The 19,602-nt window shown below is 33.9% G+C and overlaps 1 protein-coding gene across 1 annotated transcript in view; it reads left to right on the top strand.

The window, feature by feature from the left end:
- Positions 1–19,602, top strand: part of VPS50 (VPS50 subunit of EARP/GARPII complex) — a 128,686-nt gene that overhangs the window by 14,312 nt on the left and 94,772 nt on the right. Inside the window, exons 3-9 of the mRNA XM_047694559.1 lie at positions 4,415–4,537; positions 5,584–5,655; positions 7,660–7,713; positions 8,558–8,628; positions 9,301–9,418; positions 9,509–9,544; positions 10,837–10,919. Of these exons, the coding sequence (XP_047550515.1) occupies positions 4,415–4,537; positions 5,584–5,655; positions 7,660–7,713; positions 8,558–8,628; positions 9,301–9,418; positions 9,509–9,544; positions 10,837–10,919 (557 nt within the window). The remainder of the gene's footprint in view (positions 1–4,414; positions 4,538–5,583; positions 5,656–7,659; positions 7,714–8,557; positions 8,629–9,300; positions 9,419–9,508; positions 9,545–10,836; positions 10,920–19,602) is intronic.

Below are 19,602 nucleotides of genomic sequence, written 5' to 3' on the forward strand. Positions count from 1 at the left end.
TTGCCTAAAGTAATCCTGCTTGGTTTATTACGTTAAGAAAATATTGCATATTTATGCTTACTTTTTTCATATAGCATCTGGCACGGTGATATGTGTTAAGATATTTCATTTTTAGTAAAGGAAAAAGATGGTTCTAGGATATATAAAAATATATTGGATTAAAAAAAATCTCTTTTGGGGCCCCTGGGTGGCTCAGTGGGTTAAGGCCTCTGCCTTCGGCTCGGGTCATGATCCCGGGGTCCTGGGCTCGAGCCCCGCATTGGGCTCTCTGCTCCGCGGGGAGCCTGCTTCCTCCTCTCTCTCTGGCTGTCTCTCTGGCTACTTGTGATCTCTGTCAAATAAATAAATAAAATATTTAAAAAAAACATCTCTTTTGTTGCATTTTATTGCCTCTTGGTATACATGTAGATGCTCCTCATGACATTTTGCTACCCTGTGAAGCTACCTTCTGTCATTTAACCTGTTGTATGCTTTCTCGCTACAGTTCTTACTTGTGCTTTGCTTCGTATTTGTTTCCTTATTTCCCCCAATTTCTCAAATTTGAAATTTCACCTGTTCTCTAAATGGCATCTCTTCCATCTAATGTGAACTCACTGCCCTTTGATGCTGTGGGTTTTGTTTGTTCTCCCTTGTGTTCTGCCTTGCAGGGGCATTGCTTATTCATTTGAACTCTCTTATTACTTCAGCTATTTTTTTTACTCAACTTTGTTTCTGTATGAACTAGTATAGGGAATTCTTACATAGTGGGAATTTTTAAAAAATGTTAAATCGAAGTACATGATTCATTTGAGAAAGGTATGATAAGAGAGCTTTGAAAGTAGCAAGTTATTTCCTAATGATAGTATGGAAGAGAGACTTGATTTGTTCTTTTTTGCCATTGTATTTTTATTTTTATCCCCTTTACATTTAAATTCATTACCTTAATTGTGGTTTTTCTTCAGTTTTAATTTTGGAGTAAGCAATGTACTTTTTAAGTATAGTTGATTACCATTAATGAGAAAGTTGTGGCAAATTTTGATGATCTATAGTTGATATATTATTTTTGGATTTTCAAGTTTTATAGAGCATTAATACCACATTAATGATAACATATTTATTAGTTACTATGTGACTTAGAATTTATTATAAAATTCTTTAAAGGCTTTTTATAATAGCAGTCTGTAAGACTGAAATATTTGATTCTCAAACTTGGCTTATTGAATATTTTGTAACTTTAAAAGAAATCACATATTTTAATATAATATAAGTAATTTCATTTGTTATCCTGGTCCCCTGATTTTGCCTTTTAAAGTTTTTTATAGGAAATCTTTTGTTCATTTTATGTAGAATTTTGCCTCATACATATATATTGGCTTGCAAAATTGGTTTTAGATGAAGAATTATGTATTTTTCTGCATCTCCAATTTGAGGAAACCAGTTTGTTAATGCCAAAATTATGGGGTAATTGTGGTAAGAATATATGATCTTGCTGTTTCTGTTTATTTTTCTAATTTACATGCTTTAAGTATCCCTAAAACCACTTAACATTTTTTGTTATTTCTAGTTAGAAGAAAGAGATCTTTTATTAGGGGTTTGTGGAAAGTTTTGACTATCAAAACAACATAATGTCTTTTCTTTTTGTTCTTTTTGTGTAAATTAATTTTTTTTAGTTAGATCAGTGATTGTTACCTACAGTGTGCCTTGGTAGTAGAGAGCATAATGATGGAGAGTAAGGAGAAATCTCAGCTCTCAAAAGGCATTATTGGATTGAGCAGGGAGCACTAAAAGTGAAACATGTGGAGAATGATCAGGTAGAGAGTCTTGCAGCCTTCAGGTGCCGTGGGATTAAAAGGAATAAAGTGATCAGCATCTAGTTAGAATGGAGTTTGTCTAAATGAGTTCAGGTATATATTTTCACACAGGAGCCACTAAGTTGTCCGAAAGGAGAGGATATTTTATGGGGATATAGTTTGGGCATTTGTTTTGGATTGAATTCTACTTTGTGTGCTATGTTTCTTTCTCTGCCTGTGTTGGTGTTATCGCTCTTTTTAGTCTAGGTTACTTAGAGTGTCAAGTGTTATGTGTCTGTTCTTTGAAATTATACGGGTTTGTCTGCTCACTGTGATATAATTGCTTAGTTCTCCAAGAAGGAATGGCACTTGACCTTTTCTATACATATACAGATTGTACTCTTTTTACAGATTCATTACATTTGTGAAATGTACACTTGTGAGATATTTATAAATGCAATCATGTTTTCCCTTTGACATTCTTAATAACTTTGGATATTTGTTTCACTGTCACTGTGTGTGTGTGTGTGTGTGTGTATGTCCTTTACAGGTGAAAAAAATGAGGTGCAGAGAGACTAAGTTGTCCAAGTTAATACCAGAGTCACAACTAAAACCTAAGGGTCTTTATCTTTAGATCAGTTAATTAGGTAGTATATGGAGAACCTCAGCATGGAGTTATATGTCATTGGCATTTCTATATTTAAGATGAAAGGGTTCATTCATTGCAGTCTATTTGAATTTTTTGCTTGACTTTGTACTTGACATTTTCAATCTTAGCAATTTTTATAATCTTTTTTTTTTCTTTTTTTGGAATGGTACCAACTACATTTGTTTGTTAGTTGTGCTGTGAAATTCCTAAGAAGGCAGCATTGCTATATCCTCACCTGGGTCTTCTTCCCTGCCTCAGCTTGCAGCATCTGAAGCAAGTATTCTAAATGCCTGTGGACTCTTAGGGAGGGAGATTGCCAGGAATTTCTGATCTCATTTTCCATTTCATGTCTCACTCATTTCAAACTTTTATTAAATGCTTGGAGGTTGCCCATGAGTAGCCTACTCAGAAACCTTTCTGTAAGTGTGTGGTTTTAACCCAAGTCTGTTCCTCAGAGTCATTGTCCAGGGTGCAGTGCAGATTAGTGTGTTGTCAAGATAACCCCCTTCTCCCTGAAGTCCCTGACACACACACACACACACACACACGCACACACACACACACATACATACACACAGAAATGCAGCTCCCACTGTTAGGATGCTGTATTTCCTACTTCACTCATAGTATTTGGTTGCATGCTAAATCACTGATGACTGTGTGTTTGACCTTTTAATTTTATAAGTGAGTTTTGATATAGAAGAGGCATTTTCTTTCCCATGCACTTTTAATGTATAGATTTGATTTTTGTATGACTTTGCCTTCTCTTAAATTTATTGGCATTTTAAATATAAACAGTTAACTATTCTCTTGAATTTCAGATTTTTTGCTCTCGTATTTTCTTTTAGCTTGAATCTAAGAGGAGATAATTTTATAATTAATAATTTTACATATTTAAATTATAAATGAAAGTCTAAAACATATATAATCTGGGTTTTTTTTTTTAATAAATGAAAACTATGCCCTGCAATAATCTAGAATATTTCCGTTTGGAAAACAATGTTCTCTAATTGACATGATAACTTCTGTGTATTTAATTAATGATTTTATTAAGGATTTTTGTTAAATATTTTAATGACTAAAATTATTTTAAATATGAGTTTCTTTTGTGTTCTTAAATGTATTTAAGATTAATATGAATACAGAAATCAAAGGACTATATTGTTACATGTCTATAATAATGTGTTGATTAATTAGTATGGCAGAGAGTGAATGTCTGAATTAATGAAATTTCTCAGTTAACTGAAGGTTTATTCAATTATGCAGTGAAATTGCGTAGGATGAGGATGCAGGTATTAGGGGTAGGGATTTGTCTGTCAAGCTCTTTTTAGTTGTGTAAATCTAGAAGCTCCATTCTGTATCATTACAAAGAAAGCGTTTTATCAAATACAAAGCTTTAGATTCATAATCAGATCATTATTTGCATTATCAGCACACTTTGAAGGAAGCCTCATAGGATTACAGAGCTAAACTTGGGCATCTTTTCTGGAGCTGGTGTTCCTTAGCCGAGCAGTGAGATTTCTAGCACGGATGTCTGCTCTGCTCAGGGTTTTAATGCTGACTGTGACCTGCAAGTCATTGAGATAGTCCCTGGTTATCTGTGCTGGGACAGACTTTAGAATGTCAAATGATGAAAATATATATATATATATATGTGGTATGTATGTATGATGATACTACATAGTCACTTTGGTTTTTCCTTTTGTTAAACTTCTTTCACCTACCAGTTGGCACACACAGAATTGAAAATAAAATCTGACTCTTCAAACTGGCTAGTTTTCTTTTTTTCTCCAGTAGATGAGTAGTTTTTAGTATTTTAGTGTTTTAGAAGTCCTAATTTTCCATGAACTTTCCTATTTTCTGTCAGTTTATCTCCTTGCTTGGAATGGTTTCCAGGAGATTTGTGACTGTTAAGAAAAATGATTATTTATTTCCATGCAGGTAGAATTATAACAGGTACAAGTACTCTAATTGTGATTTTTTTTTTTTCTTAAAGGAGGAATTTCGAGAACTTCGAGAACAGCCTAGTGACCCTCAAGCTGAACAAGAATTAATTAATAGTATTGAACAAGTATATTTTTCTACGGACTCATTTGATATTGTTAAATATGAGCTGGAGGTAAAACAAAATTCATTAAAACCTATTTAAACCCGATCTTGTTCAGTGACTGAATTTGTAGATGAGATTTGAATGCTTTTTAGGGGTGTTGGTTCCTCCTTTCTTCCTTCCTTTTCTTGCTGAATACCAGGACTGGTTTATGATGACCATATAGTGATTTATTGAACTGTCCACATTGTTTAATGATGAAATTTTAGAAAGTGTAAAATTAAGTGCAGCTCTAGAATATTGGTCTAGGAAACATTTCTGTATTTTTGGTTTTTAACTGTTAGCATACAGTATATTGGTATGCTGCCTCTATCTTATTTTATGTCATCAAAATATGTTTAGAGAAACTTTGAGGCTTTTAACCATGAATGTATCTTTATATATAGCCATGATGCCATGATAAAGACCCCTATGCCATGATGTTTATAATATTGGTATTTTAAATTTATAGGAAATTCAAAAAAGAACAGTAAAATCTTGTTTTAGATGCAACCAAATGCAGTATGCATACATGCTTTATATGCACTGTGTACACAGTCAGCCCGCTCTCATTCTGAAGTTTCATCAATCCATTGACTGAAACTTGGAGTTTCTCATATACAGATCAGTATGCACTTTTGTTAGTTTCCCATCCTGTCTTCTGAAAGCTGATGTGGAATCTAGAATGTACTCCTGCAACTGTCACTGTCACACTGTAGTGCTTAGTTCCTAGTACTTCAGAGGGGAAGTATGTTTTGAATTCTGTCATAGACAAGTAGGGATATACCTGTGGTTGGTAGAGGGGGAGGTTAGGATGTGGAACTTTCTTCTCCCATTCTCCTGTCCTATAGGGCTGAGTGAATGATGGAACTTGAGCCCCAGAGGGTTGGGCAACAAATATATGGCAGCTTTTGTGTCTGAAATCTAGAGGGGAAAGTGGGGAGGCCAAGAAGAGTGTATGGGAGTGGGATGAGACATTGTTTTACATGTACAGATTATAGTTTGTAAGTCAGAGATACGCAGGTAAATGAAACCAAGTTAAACTATTTTTTACTCTTCATTTATGGGTATTTTTTTAGAAACTCCCTCCTGTTCTCAATTTGCAAGAATTAGAGGAATACAGAGACAAATTGAAACAACAGCAAGCTGCAGTAAGTAAAATCACCTTTCTTTCTAACATAACCACATGGAACCTCAGGGAGGTGTAATGTCAGCAGATTTTAGGTTTAACTTAACATGTTAAACAAATATTATTGAATATGACTCAGACTCAGTGATACATTTATTTAAAAGTATAATGCCTATTCAGTTTCCCTCACATTACCTTGATATAGATTTGCTTTTAGAACTGAGGGGTTTTTCCTCCAGAATCCCGAATGTGATCAAAGATTTTTGAACTTTTTTTAGATTGTTAAGTACCTTTAGGCTCCTTGTCACGCATGCATGACTTCCCTACTACAGTTTCTTATCTCAGAATAAAGGTCCCCACTTCTAGTTGAAATAGGCCCAAAGACAAGAGACTTAAGATTCAGAAATGTTACAGTTGTAGTCACTGATTAATTGTCTGGCATTGGGCAAGTCACTTAGCCATGCTAAATCTGTGAAGTGATGGGGTAGCCTGCATTTTCTCGGGTGCTGTACAATTCTGTGATTCTGTGATTTTCCTAGCACTAGGCATCATGATATCCTTTAATAAAACTCAGACTATGCTGTAGAATATTAAATCATGTTGGTGTGGAATCTTGTTAATTTTTTAATACTAAAGGAGCAGTAGTTATTTATCTGTTTGAATTTAAGATGTGATTTTTAATAATACATCTGACAAATAAAGGAAGATCTACTTCTCCTTTTGTACTACACTCAAAGGTCTCACTGGGTACTGGGATCTCCTTGAGGGTAGCAGCAGTGGTGTGGGGAAGGGACTTGACCAGTAGAGGGTTGTGTGGTAAAAGCATATTGTGCTTTTGGAGAACTAGATTCCAGTGGATGGTGGCATTTTTTGTCTTCTGTTGATTTCAGCAGGTTTATATATGCATCTGTCTCTATACTTGATGTGATAGTATTCTTTAGGGAATGAGCCTCATTACAGGGGCCAGATAGCACAGTGACCTTTGGGATTTGGTACACCTGGGCTTGAATCCCAGCCTTACTGTGGGGGATGTGGGTCCATTACCACTATATTTAAGATCATTCATCTGGAAAATGAGAACCAATTTTAATCGATTGTTATGAGTACTAACTGAGATAATACAGGGAAAGCACTTAGTACACTGCCTGACACAGTGCAGACTAAAAACTATGTTATCTGTTTTAAACTGTTTAAAAAAAAACCCAGTTTGATAAAAATTAGGTCAGTTTCTGTCTAAGCATCTATACAAATTCATATCTATAGAAATTCAGAGCAGCTGAGAAAATATATGCAATCGTTGAATGTATGTGTAATGCTTTGTTCTCAGTTGCTTGGGGAAGAGGAAGGGAATCTCAACTAATTGAGTTGTTTGAGCAAAAAATTCGCTAAATGCTTTGGCTGTGCTGTGCTCTGGGGTATCTGTAGTGCAGTCTAGCAGACGCCCCTGAAACTGAAATAAGAGCCTCAGAGTCAAAATCATTATAATTCTTACTTACATACACTAACATTTGTCAGGGAATTGACCAAGGAAACCTTAGGTATGTTCGTAGCATTCCCAAAAAAGCCACCCCAAAAAACACGTTTTCAAGTTTTCAGAAGTAGAGGACCAAATTGCTGTTTGTCTTTTTGTGTGTTACAAAGAATCTCAGCAGTACAGGATGTTCCCTGTTTCCCACACACTGTGTCCATAAAATCAACTGATTATTTATCCTACGAGTTCATCTTTTAAAAAGCAAATCTTATGCCCTTGAGGATCTTACACCCTCGTGCATGTTAGTAAATTAGATGATTCTCATATTATTAACAGTCATAATGGCCATTTATTGAGTTTTTATTAAGGACCAAATATTATGCTCTCTTTTATATCTTTTTTACTAATTTCATAGCCCAGAGCATGCCATTACCTGCTGTAGAAGTTATTGGGAAGACCAGTGGAATATTCTTACAAAAATTTAAAATGTAAAATGAAACAGGAAGTATGTGGCTTTTTCTTTCACTTGTTTTGTTTGATTGCATGTTTTTATAGGTCTCTAAAAAAGTAGCTGATTTAATTCTTGAAAAACAGCCTGCTTATGTAAAGGTAGGGTGATGTTTGTTATTTTTAATAGTAAAATTTTAAAAATGCCTAAGTGATTTATACTTGAAACTGTTGAGGTAATTTATCCTCTTGACTTTAGTTCTCTAGCAACATACTGACTCTATTTGGAGTGTGTGTGTGTGTGTGGGGGGGGGGGGGTTATATATGTTTTTTTTTTTTTCCTCTCATTTGAGAGAGTTTACCAAACTGAAGAAGTGAGTTTTTATAACTGATTTTAAAGTAATCTCGTTGGATTTTCCAAACTTTTGAAGGCCCAGTGAAAATTCCTTCTGTTTACTTTGTAATATGTAGATCGTTAATAATGACTGCTCAAAAGCAGTGTAACAATCTGTCTTTAAAATATAATAAAATTGGAATCTTATAACTGAATCTGTCACTGAATCAGAAAATCAGAGACTCCAAGATCCATTGAAATACCTACCAGTGTTCAAATGAAGACATTTGTTGTCAAAGCATCTTAGCAAACAGAAATCATACTTGTCATATCCTTATCTTCTGAAGTTCTGTTGAGTAGAAACATTTCAATGGATGTATTATTAGTATTTGTTTATGTCTTCATAAAGCAGGTTGGATCTAGATTTCCTTATAAGCAATACTGACTAAATATTTTATCATATGTCATTGTGAAAATCATTTGAAAGTAGTCATTTTAAATTATTTTATGAAGGATATACCAACAGTTTTCAATTTTAGCTATCTTTGTTGCTACTTTGTTTTCCAAGCAGGCTTTCCTTTGAAGCCCACTAATGTTTTTGTTAGAGTATCATACAAATAAAATAGAATAATAAAATGCCTCCACAATAACCTATACCTAATTTTTCCATAGGAACTTGAAAGAGTTACCTCATTACAGACAGGTCTTCAGTTAGCTGCTGTTATCTGCACAAATGGGAGGAGGTATTGCATTTGATGAATATTTTGTTTTTTAAGCCAGAAAACATTTCAAGAAAAATTGTGAAACTGTCATTGATAATTGATTTTTTTATTGTGACTATTGGTTTCTAGAATACTGTTCATTAACTGAATATATATTATGATCTAAAAACTGCACTAAGAAAGTATGTGTGAAATGAAATATCTGTAAATCTGATTATGACTTTAACATATTACTGTTTTTATATTGTTTTGAATGGTGCTTCTCAAACTATAAGGATATGATTTTTTTCCTTAATTTCCAACTTACTACAGACTATTTTTGTAAAATGCAATAAAAACAAAATACTAAGAAAATACTATAGAGAATATAGTCTCAGTTTTATTATTAATTCATCAAACTTAAAATTATTATGTCAGTTTTTCTCTAAGTGGTTTTTTAGTATTTATTCTCCATTTCTGTACTTTTCTTGTGATGGATCAGTAACAGTTTGAGGATTGGCACCAGTCCGTCCACCATGCTCTGAGTAATGCTGATTGAGATTGAGCCATTGAATAAATTTGTCAAATAGCAGTCACAATCCCTGATTTCAGGAGTAATTGAGGATACCACCTTGTCGGTTGCCTAATTGATCCGTGTGAACAGTGTTCTTAATATAATAGAAAAATTTAACTATTTATTCTTCTTTTTTGCAGACACTTGAATATTGCCAAGGAAGGTTTTACTCAAGCTAGTTTAGGACTTCTTGCAAATCAAAGGAAACGTCAGTTACTGATTGGACTTCTGAAATCTCTAAGAACTATAAAAACATTGGTATATACTGGTTAATATTTAAAAATTAAAACTTACTTTTATGGCTGAAACAGATTTTACCTTTGTTTTTTGTTTTTTGTTTTTTTCCAGCAAAGAACAGATGTGCGCTTAAGTGAAATGCTAGAGGTAAGTAAACAAAGTTTGGAAATTTGGTGATCCTGATACTATTAAATGGAAAAATTATGGTGGAAGATATTCAGATGTGCATTTTTTTCAAATTGCTACATGGTATAAAGAGCATTTTTAAACATTATATAAAGGTACTTGCTGTAGAGCATTTTTCTATTGACATATTTCATTGTCAATAGAAAAATTAGAAAAATTAGATAGAAATTTTAATTTAATTTAATTAGAAAAATTAAATAGAAAAATTTATTTGGGGGAAATGTTTACTTTGTAGCAATGTGGGAATGTTTTCAGTATGTTGATTGTATTTGCACCCAAATAGCAATAAAATTATCTTTTGTATCAAACAAATAGGAATAATTTAAGGAATATGTCATATTTGAGTTGTGTTTGGTATCTCATATATTAATTGGTTTTCTGAGTGAGCCATCTATTTTCTCTTTGATGCTTTTTTTGCATTTTCTATCTACTTGTTTTATAAAGCGAAACGTAATATGTGTGTTTCCCATACATGAGGTCCTTCATGTAGCTACTTTGTCATCATCTTAACATCCCCACTGGTTTGAATACATTTGTCCAATTACAGAGAGGAGCATAGGAAAATTTTTTTATGGTTTTTGGTTATCACCGTGTTACTTCTTAACTTACACTTGAGAAGTGCTTATGAAAATTTCATTCGGCATTAAATTACTGTTTAGATGATAAAAACATTCCAAGGCTATTAATAAATATTTTACTTTCTCCCATCCAAGCACTAACCAGGACTGACACTACTTAGCTTCCAAGATCAGTTGGGATCAGGTGTACTCAGGGTGGTATGGCAGTAGACGTTCTATTTCACTTTCTAACAACTTTATTTGTTTTAAAATATTTATTGATTTCTTGGTGGTAGAACGCCTGAGTGTTGATTACAGCGGATTGCATAGTGGTTTGTTACATTTCTATATAAACATTATTGAAAGAAAATATATTAACATTTAAAGAACACCTTCCCTGGGAAGCAGCTTATTATTTTGTATAGGCTTTATCCACGTGTTGTGGTCTTAGGGGGCTGTTACTATGTATATGAGGGAAAAGAATATTTTTTCTATGTGTACGTTATAGGGTTGGAGCTAGTGGTCTCTTTATATTTTATTATTTATCTATCAGTGGTATTCTAATCCTTTCATAAAAGAAATTAAAATTTTCTGGTTCTGTAACTTTTGGATGGAGTATGAGCAGAGATTTATTTTTTTTTTCAGGGACTTTAGGAAAAATGTTTCCTGTTTAATGACTTCTGTTGTTATTTTAAGGAGGAAGACTATCCCGGAGCTATTCAGTTGTGCCTGGAATGTCAGAAAGCCGCCAGCACTTTTAAACATTACAGTTGCATAAGGTAAGGTAATATAAAAATTGTAAGGTGACTGTATTGTCAGTTTTTAACATATGAGCTGTGAACATACAATGTTAACGAACATTGAAAATGAATACTAAGTAGTGTGTTGTAGTGAACATTCTTGTTCAGAAATGGGCAGTACAGTGGTATTATAAATAATAATTTGTAAGGTGTGAAAGATCAGATACTTTTTTATCCTACCCCTTCTTTTCACCTCATTGAAACTCTTTTTTCATATTCTTTCCAATTTATAGAGTGGCAAAGAAGAATAAATTTATCGGTTTACATTTCTCTTGCATCTCTTGGGAATTTTTCCTCCTTAATTTGGCCCAGCTCATAAATATTGAGAGTGTTACTGCAGTTTGTTTTTTGGATCCAGGCAGTTCGAGTGTTTGGCCCATCCTGATAAGAATTTTTTTGGAAAATTAAAGTGTGATTTAATTTTATGTAATAATCATCTTTGCCATATTTAAGTGATTTTGTATTTGATGTGTTACATCTTTTATTTAGTTATTTATAAAATGTACAGTGTAAAAATGGCCATCGCAGCCTTTGGTATTAGTTCTACTTTATTAATCGGTTTTTGGTCTGCTTAAAAATGAAGGTTTTGCATTACTGGTGGCAGTCCCTTGGGGAGCTTCAATCCCCAGGTGTAATTTCCATCATTCCTCTAAAACCATCTCAAGTAAACATACAATCTAAGTTAAATCGTGTGCTTGCCAAGCAAACCCAGTTTCAAATTAAATTCATACCTATCCTAGGACATAGCCCCTTAGTCTCGCCTGTATGGAAATTCTGGCAGTCAGTGAGCACGATGCACCGATGTTGTAGATGGTGATTGTTAGTACCTGAGAAATAAAAGGATTACAGAGGACCAAAACATTAATACAGATTTAATTAAATTTTTTTCTTTTAATATACTCCCACATCATGGGTCTCTGCAGGATGTGGGATAAGAGCTAGCCATTTCCCACTAGAGATGCTGTTTAATATTTATGATATTTTCTTTAGGATCATGCATACTGAATCAAAACTTTTTGCTTGATTAAGAAATGTATAGTTGTGTAGCTCCAGTGATATTTTGTTTTTATCCATTGTGACACTGATTAACTGTCAGCCTTAAAGACTTGATTATGTTATTTAGATTTTTTTAATTGAATAAAAAGAGATTTAGTTCTAATATGTTGAATGTATTTGAAAATTTCTAGCAAGGCTCTCTGGGTCCTGAAGAGACCTAGTACGCATTTAGTTTATTTTGTGGTGATAAATCAGTTACAGGGAGAACAGCTTATGTATGATTGGGCGAACATAATTCAGGCAGTTTTACATTACTGAGTGTTTATTATATGCCAGATGCTTTGCTTTAGAACTGTCTGTAGTGTCGAACTATACATAAGGTAATCATTACAATCCCTGGTTTTCTAGATTATCTAGGTAATCTATCAAGAAGGGCTTGGATTGAAGAAGGTATAGTGAGATAGGGGGATGGGATCTTAGGGAGATGAGTGTTGAGTGTACAGGGGAGGTGTTGGGCTCTAACTCTCCTTTGGGGTCAACACTGAGGGAGGAGAGTTAGCTAAAACAAGGTATGAGGGTTGTGGATAGGAGATTATGGGTATCACGATGAAGTCTGTGTTGCAGAGATAATAAGCAAAATGAGGGCTGAAAATATCTATCCATTGGATTTATAACAAAGAAATCATTGCTGACTTTGTTGGGACAGATTTGCTTGAAGAATAAGTACAGGATGAGGGAATTTGACAAAGGGGGAGATGTGGAATTGAGGGGGAAATTTGCATATTTGAAATCTGTGGGAAAGTGAGAGGTTGAAAATAAAATAGAAGACATAATATTGTGCTAAGGCTTTGTAGGGATTATAGTAGAGTTGACTTTGAAAAGGTCACTTTCTATTATAATAGGAAAAATGGATGTGGAGATTTGGTGGCAGGAAATTGAGGTAGCAGGTGACCCGTGTTGGCACTTTGTTTTCTCTCAATAATTAAGAGTTTTGGCTGTGCTAAAGTAATTATCTACTTGATGAGAGTTAACTATACAAAATGTTTTTTAAGGAAATTTTACTTGGGCTTTTTAAAGTTAGTGTGAAGTAGCTTCTAAGTACTTTCTCATTAAGGTATATAGTGATATGTGGAGAACTACAGTTCTCCGACCTGGTGAAAAGATCGAAATTAAAGATCTTTAATGGTGACTTAAGTAATAATTGCTTTATTTTAGGGAGTACATTCTATAAAAAGCGTGTTGTGTTTACATATGTGAATTATACATGTAATAATGAGAGAAGTTTGTCTTATTCTCCGAAAACAGGTAAAAATACATGCACAAATGTATTAAAATGTCCCAAGGAATTAATTTTACCTTAGGCTTTGCGGGACCTCTGTTAGAGTTGTGTTTTTCACTTGCTGATGTAGTGACAATGTCAGCATGGCTCAGAGAGCTTTGCTATTGGTTGGAATTGTTTGGTAGTGATGCCAGGCCTTCCACCAGAATTCTTCCTCACATACCTGCACTGTTTGCTCTGCTAGCCACCATTAATCCTGCTTAACCCAATCCCCTTTTCCCTTGTTTTACACTTTTGTTCCTACTTGGGAGAGCGTGAGAAATTTGCTCACTTCTTGTAGATAATGGGATATGAGATATAGTGATAGAGTTAGTTGACATGTAGATCAGGTTGAGTCCACAAAAATGAAAGGAATTTTGTTCTGTCTTCCTTTTTTGCTTTTATTAATTGGATGTACATTTTTCATTTTGTGCATTTATTTTCCTTTCTTTTCCGCTTTTTCCTCTGGTCTTCTAAATACAATACTGTACCTGTCCTTGAGCTCTCTGGTTGGGACTGTTCAGACGTGATTCATCAACACTTTAAAGATTCATTTCATTTACCTGGAGCTGTGGAATTTAACCAAAGGCAGATTTAATCTTTGCTTGGACCTAAGTGAATCGGAGTGAAAAATCATTTTACACGCTGGTAGTCTTAGGAATAATAATTAATTTCCAACTGCTTATACTCTCATTTTCTTTAACATTTAAATTTATTTTCATTTCTGTTGGTGGCTAGAGAATCACATTCCCTTTAGAAATGGCCATGAGAGAACAACCTGTGATGCAGAGCATTTCTGGATTCTGGTGTAATTTTTTTTTTTTAATATATTTTAAACGAGTTCATATGCACCACGTACCTGCTTGTCCACTTCTTAATTTTTCCTAGGGAGAGTGTATGTTCCTGTTTTCTTTGCTAGTCACATTATAAGGGTTTTGGTAGATGGCAGAGACCCTGTGGTCTTAGAAGTAGATTACATGGGGCTACTGAGGGCTGACTCTTAAGATTCTGAAACCAGGAAAAACAGAATTCATGTATTTGCTTCTGCATTAAGAGCCCTTGATTGTATTGTCAGGTTATATGACTTTGTGGTTTAATACATAAAAGTACCAAGTAATATGATGTACCCAGTTGATTGAAACTGAAAGAAAACTTGTACCCCTTCAGCACCTTGTATTTTCCTTGAGATACGGTGTGTTTCAACATCTTTAATAAAAAATAGTGTAGCACCAGTTTTGTTCACTTTTATAACTGACAGGGAACATTTTTACATTATTTGACATTTCTTGAGTTGATCGACAGAGTCATATACTTGGGATTTACTGGGAATAGGCATCAGAATGTGTTTTTGTTAAAGTATGTCTGTGAGTGAGGCATTTAATTTCTTTTTCACTTGAAATTTATCTAAATTAGTTTCAAGAAAAGTTATGTTTAAAAGTCAAAACTGCTTTATTGTTTTGTATTTCATTTGAAAGAAACTGCTTGAGGGAATCTGAGAGCATTCTGGATCATGCACATACCACCAGAACTAGAATATCTTTCTTTGAGTACTATACTTTGGCATAGACACATGTATTTAATTTCTCATAATCTTCAAAATACCCTTTTTCCCCCCTCAGAATATGAACTTGGCAGTGGAATGAAAATTGCAGGTTGTAGAACTTCTTTAAATCATAGAATAATGAACATAGCTTTTTGGTACAAGTACAGCCATATTAGGGACCATGCTTCCCCTCTTGCCCTTGATTCCCTTCTAGAAAGAGGTCATGCTCTGTCTTTGTCTAGGTTCAGGCAAGGGGAACCTAGGAATTCTGCCTGGGATAGTGTTTGGAGCAGTGCATGTTTCAGCTGGGTCACCAGGCCAGCTACCCGGACCCATGAGTAGATCTGGAGTCCTTGTTTCTCCATCTGTGTGGGCTAAGTTTTTGACAGCGTGCTATTCGCATACTACCTGCACTTCTTATCTTTTATTTTAATTTGTTTTCCTCCGTCTCCCTCACCCGCGCTGTGCCATTTTGAAATAATGTAAAGTAAAATCTACTGGTGGCAAAACAATATTTAAACAAAAGGTAAAAATGCCTTACCGACCATTCTCTTTCCTACTCCCTGGAGTAAACCGCTTATATAGCTTATTAGATTTTTTTTCCAGTAGATTTCATTATAATTTAAAGTTCTATGTTAAAATATCCTTTTCCTGATTCATCACTTTATACAGTTGTTGATTCTCTGTTTACTCCTCCTCTTAAAATATCAATAAGAGATAGGAATTTGGTATACTTTCTTTTACTTCTCTGTCTTATAGGATATTTTAGTGAAACTGATATTTTTACTTGGTCAAATTTATAACATTTATATTCTTTTTGCAGCTATAATTAAATCTTCTGTGTTTTCTCAGTAGTTTACTTCCAGAAAAATTAACTTAATAGAAATTGTATTTATTGTATCATGATTATATAAATATTATCTGCAGGACTAAGTAGAGTGAATGGTCTTATAAAGAAAAGTAATCTTTTGTCTCTAAAGAAAATCAAAATCCATTGGTGTTTGGTGTTTTTGTTATTTGTTGAACATTTTTTTTACCTCTTTCAACTATCATTTCTATGTTTCCTGTTTTATATATCCCTTTGTCTTATTTTGTTAGAGTTTTGTTACAGTTATCCCTTTGAGAATTTTTTTTTTGATATGGAATATGTGGGAAATCAATTTTTAGACTTTGAAATGATGTTAATTTAGTCCATATACATGATTGAAAGAAAAACTATTTTTTTCTTAGAAAATGGAAGGCATTGCTCAGTTGTCAGACAGGGTCAGATGTTTTCCTCATGAAGAGTGCCTTTTCTTTCTTTTTTTTTTTTTTTTTAGAAACTTTAAGGATTTTTCTCTTTATTTGGTGTTCTGAAATTTCACCAGTTGTGTAGGAAAGTCATCTGTGTTAGACTCTTTACTCCTAGATGATGAGACAAGAATGAGGTATTATTTAATCCTTATCTGCATGAGATGCTGTGTTACTTGTTATACTAAGAGCTTTTGAAATGTATTTGTTCACTAGGGGCTTATTACAACAGGCAGTTAACAGGCAGGACAGTGAGAGAATATGCCAGTTTAGAACACAGAATCCGTAAACAAAAGACCATCAGAAATGTTCATGCTGTGAATGGCTTGCTTCTTATACCCCTACAGAAACAGAAATATTGACATGTGTAAGAGTGTGAATAGAAGCTAGGCAGTGTTCGCTTTGATAGCATCAACTGTACAGTAATTCTAAATTAGATTTTAATAAGATTTTTTTCACTAACGCTTTATTTTTTAGCTTTTAAAAATTGAATCATGATGGTGGTGCTAGTGACGATGGTTGTGATAACATTTTTAAATGTTAATAAAAAATACAATAAATATATAAATTATATTTATTATAATATATATTATATATTTATATGTAACTTATATATATCATGTTATATATATTATATATGTGTTATATATAATATGCTTATGTATTTATAAAATATAAAATATAAATTATAAATATATAAATATAAAAATAATTTTAATAAAAATAAAAATATTTTAACATTTTTGGACTTTTCTGTGTGTCAAGCACTGTACTAATCATTTCCCTTGCCTTTTCTTATTTGGTATTGACAAAATATTCCACAGAGCTATTATTAATTATTTTCTCGATTTTATAGATGGGGAAATTGATGCTTTGTAAAATGAGTGGGAGAGTCAGGGTTTAAACTTCAGTCCCTGGAATGCAAGGCTTGTTGCTCTTAACCACTATTACACTATACTGTCTGATAATGTAGTAACAGTGGAAGTTCATGGCTAGGAGGCCAATTTTTATTCATCTACTCCAGTAGCTGAGTTAATTGTACTTTTTTCCCCTAAACCTCTTTCTACCAGTTTTATTTGTTACCAAATTTATGTTGTTTAAGTAAATAAACTAATGAAATGAAACAGGTTTTTGAAAGTAGATGAGACAACTCATAAAAATTGGGGGATATAGGTGACTAAATGTGATTTGGCATTTGGATTGTTTTGCATTTAAGTTCCTACCTTATCACAGAGAAACTGAAACTTGATATTATAAACAATTTGTGTGTGATTTGGCTCCTATAAAACCAAGAAGTTAAAGCTCCACTCAAATGAGAAGATTTGGGGTCTAAATCAGAAATGGGTAAATGAAGTATGGTTATATAATTGTACTTAAAACATTCAATAGACCTGTGAACAGACATACACACACACATAGATATATTCTAGTTTTAACTTTGATCAGATGACCAACTGAAAGGTTTGCTGAGCTTTAGCACAGGGTAGGCAGACTTTGTTTTTAAAGAGCCAGATAATAAATATTTTAAGCTTTGTGGGCCATCAGGTGTCACTTGGAACTGTTCAGCTCTGCCCTTGTGGTCTGAAAGCAGCTAGAGACAATATATAAGTAATTCATGTGGCTGTGTTCCAGTAAAATTTTATTTAGAAACATTGGCTATTGGCTAGATTTGGCTCCTGGGCCTGATCTCTGCTCTAGAATTGTATTCATAAAGTTTGGAGATGTTTCGAACATCTGTAGTGTTCTTAGTAGTGGACTCTGAATTTTTAACAGAGTGAGGACAGAGATCTAGGTAGATTCAGAGTGATTTCAGGAGTTCTTTTCCAGTCTGAACATAGTTTGAAGGACCATGTGGACATTTCGTAGTATCTCACCATTGGTGGTTTAGCTTCAAAGTGTTTGAAAGTCAGGTTTTCTCTGAAGAATGTTAATAAACTCTCTTCCACTGGAACAGATCTCTGATCTAAATACCCGGAATATCCAGGGGCAAAGGACATACCATATAAACTTGCAAGTATAAATTTTACTTAAGCTAATTTTATAAGTTTTAGCACTCTACTAATTGTATACAAAGATGTAGTAATTAGGTAACTGATGTTTAGCATGTAATGGGATCTTGAAACTTTAGGGTGGGAAGCAACCCTTTGGATCTAGCACACTTTTGTATAGGAAACTAGTGCCCAGGAATATTAAGAAACTTACATCATATGACTCATTAATAACAGACCAGGTAAAGATCATTAAGATGGTAATTACTTCTGTACCGTGTTGCTTTTCTGTATGGTCAAATTGGTACAAAATTCTGATTTATATGCAGCCTTTCCAGGACTCATTTTATGAGTGCATATGTCCTAGATCAGCTATTTAAAAGAATAATATTAGTTATTTTTGGATATCTTATATTTAATATCTTCTGTTGTGATGGTAAAAATGCCCCCCAAAATTGTTTGCTTCATTCTGTTCAGCTTGCAGATAACCTTTATTAGCTTTTAGCCTTCCATCTTAGAACTGGTAATATTTTTTTTTACCATAATGTAGCTTTTATTTATCCAAATGTTTATGAGTAGATCCTTTTAGCATACTTCGATTAATTGACTGAAATGACCTGAATTCATGTTTCTAAATGATGGCTAAAGCTTTCCTTGAAGGCTGTACACTTAATATATATACTCCTTAATCACATAATTTTTAAATATGTATTTTCAATTAGTAGTAAATTGTGAAAAGGCAGTTGTAGATTTTGAAAGCTTTTTTTTTTTTTTAAGGAGGGAGAGAGAGGTGGGGGAGGGAAAGAGAATCTTCAGTAGGCTCCATGCCCAGCATGGGGTCTGACATAGGACTTGACCTTAAAACCCTGAGATCATGACCTGAGCCAAAATCAAGAGTTGGATGCTTAACTGACTAAGCCACCCAGGCACTCCTTGAAAGCGTTTTAAAGTCAAAATGTTTGATTTACGATTTTATATTTAAAATATACATACTGTTGGGGCCCCTGGGTGCCTCAGATGGTTAAGCATCTGCCCTCGGCTTAGGTCATGACCCCAGGGTCCTGGGATGAGCCCACATTGGACTCCCTGCCTGGCTGGGAGCTTTCTTCTCCCTTTCCTTCTACTGATCCCCCTGCTTGTGCTCTCTCTGTCAGATAAATAAAATCTTAAAAAAAAATACCATATATACTATTTATGTTACTATGTTTTCTTTAACTCTTAATGCATAGGAGGATATAGAGTCATTTTAACCATAAGTAATAGAAGCAGTGAAACCATCCAGACTTATGATAATCTTATAAACACTTAAGCCCATTTTTTCCAGTTGAGGAGTTGAGGAAATCATTACACTCAACTGTGAATGAGCTTAGATATATTTCTTTTTCCACCAAACTCAAGATACTCCCTTAAGAATATAGTTACCAGTTCTAACCTCGTTACGATTCCACGTATTCTTGCCTCTCTGTATCTGTGTCTTCAGCCTTAGGTGAACTTCTGAGCCCTCTGTGATAGAGGAGTGGAACTGCT

The sequence above is a fragment of the Lutra lutra genome, chromosome 11, assembly GCF_902655055.1.
Source record: "Lutra lutra chromosome 11, mLutLut1.2, whole genome shotgun sequence".
Classification (NCBI taxonomy): domain Eukaryota; kingdom Metazoa; phylum Chordata; class Mammalia; order Carnivora; family Mustelidae; genus Lutra; species Lutra lutra.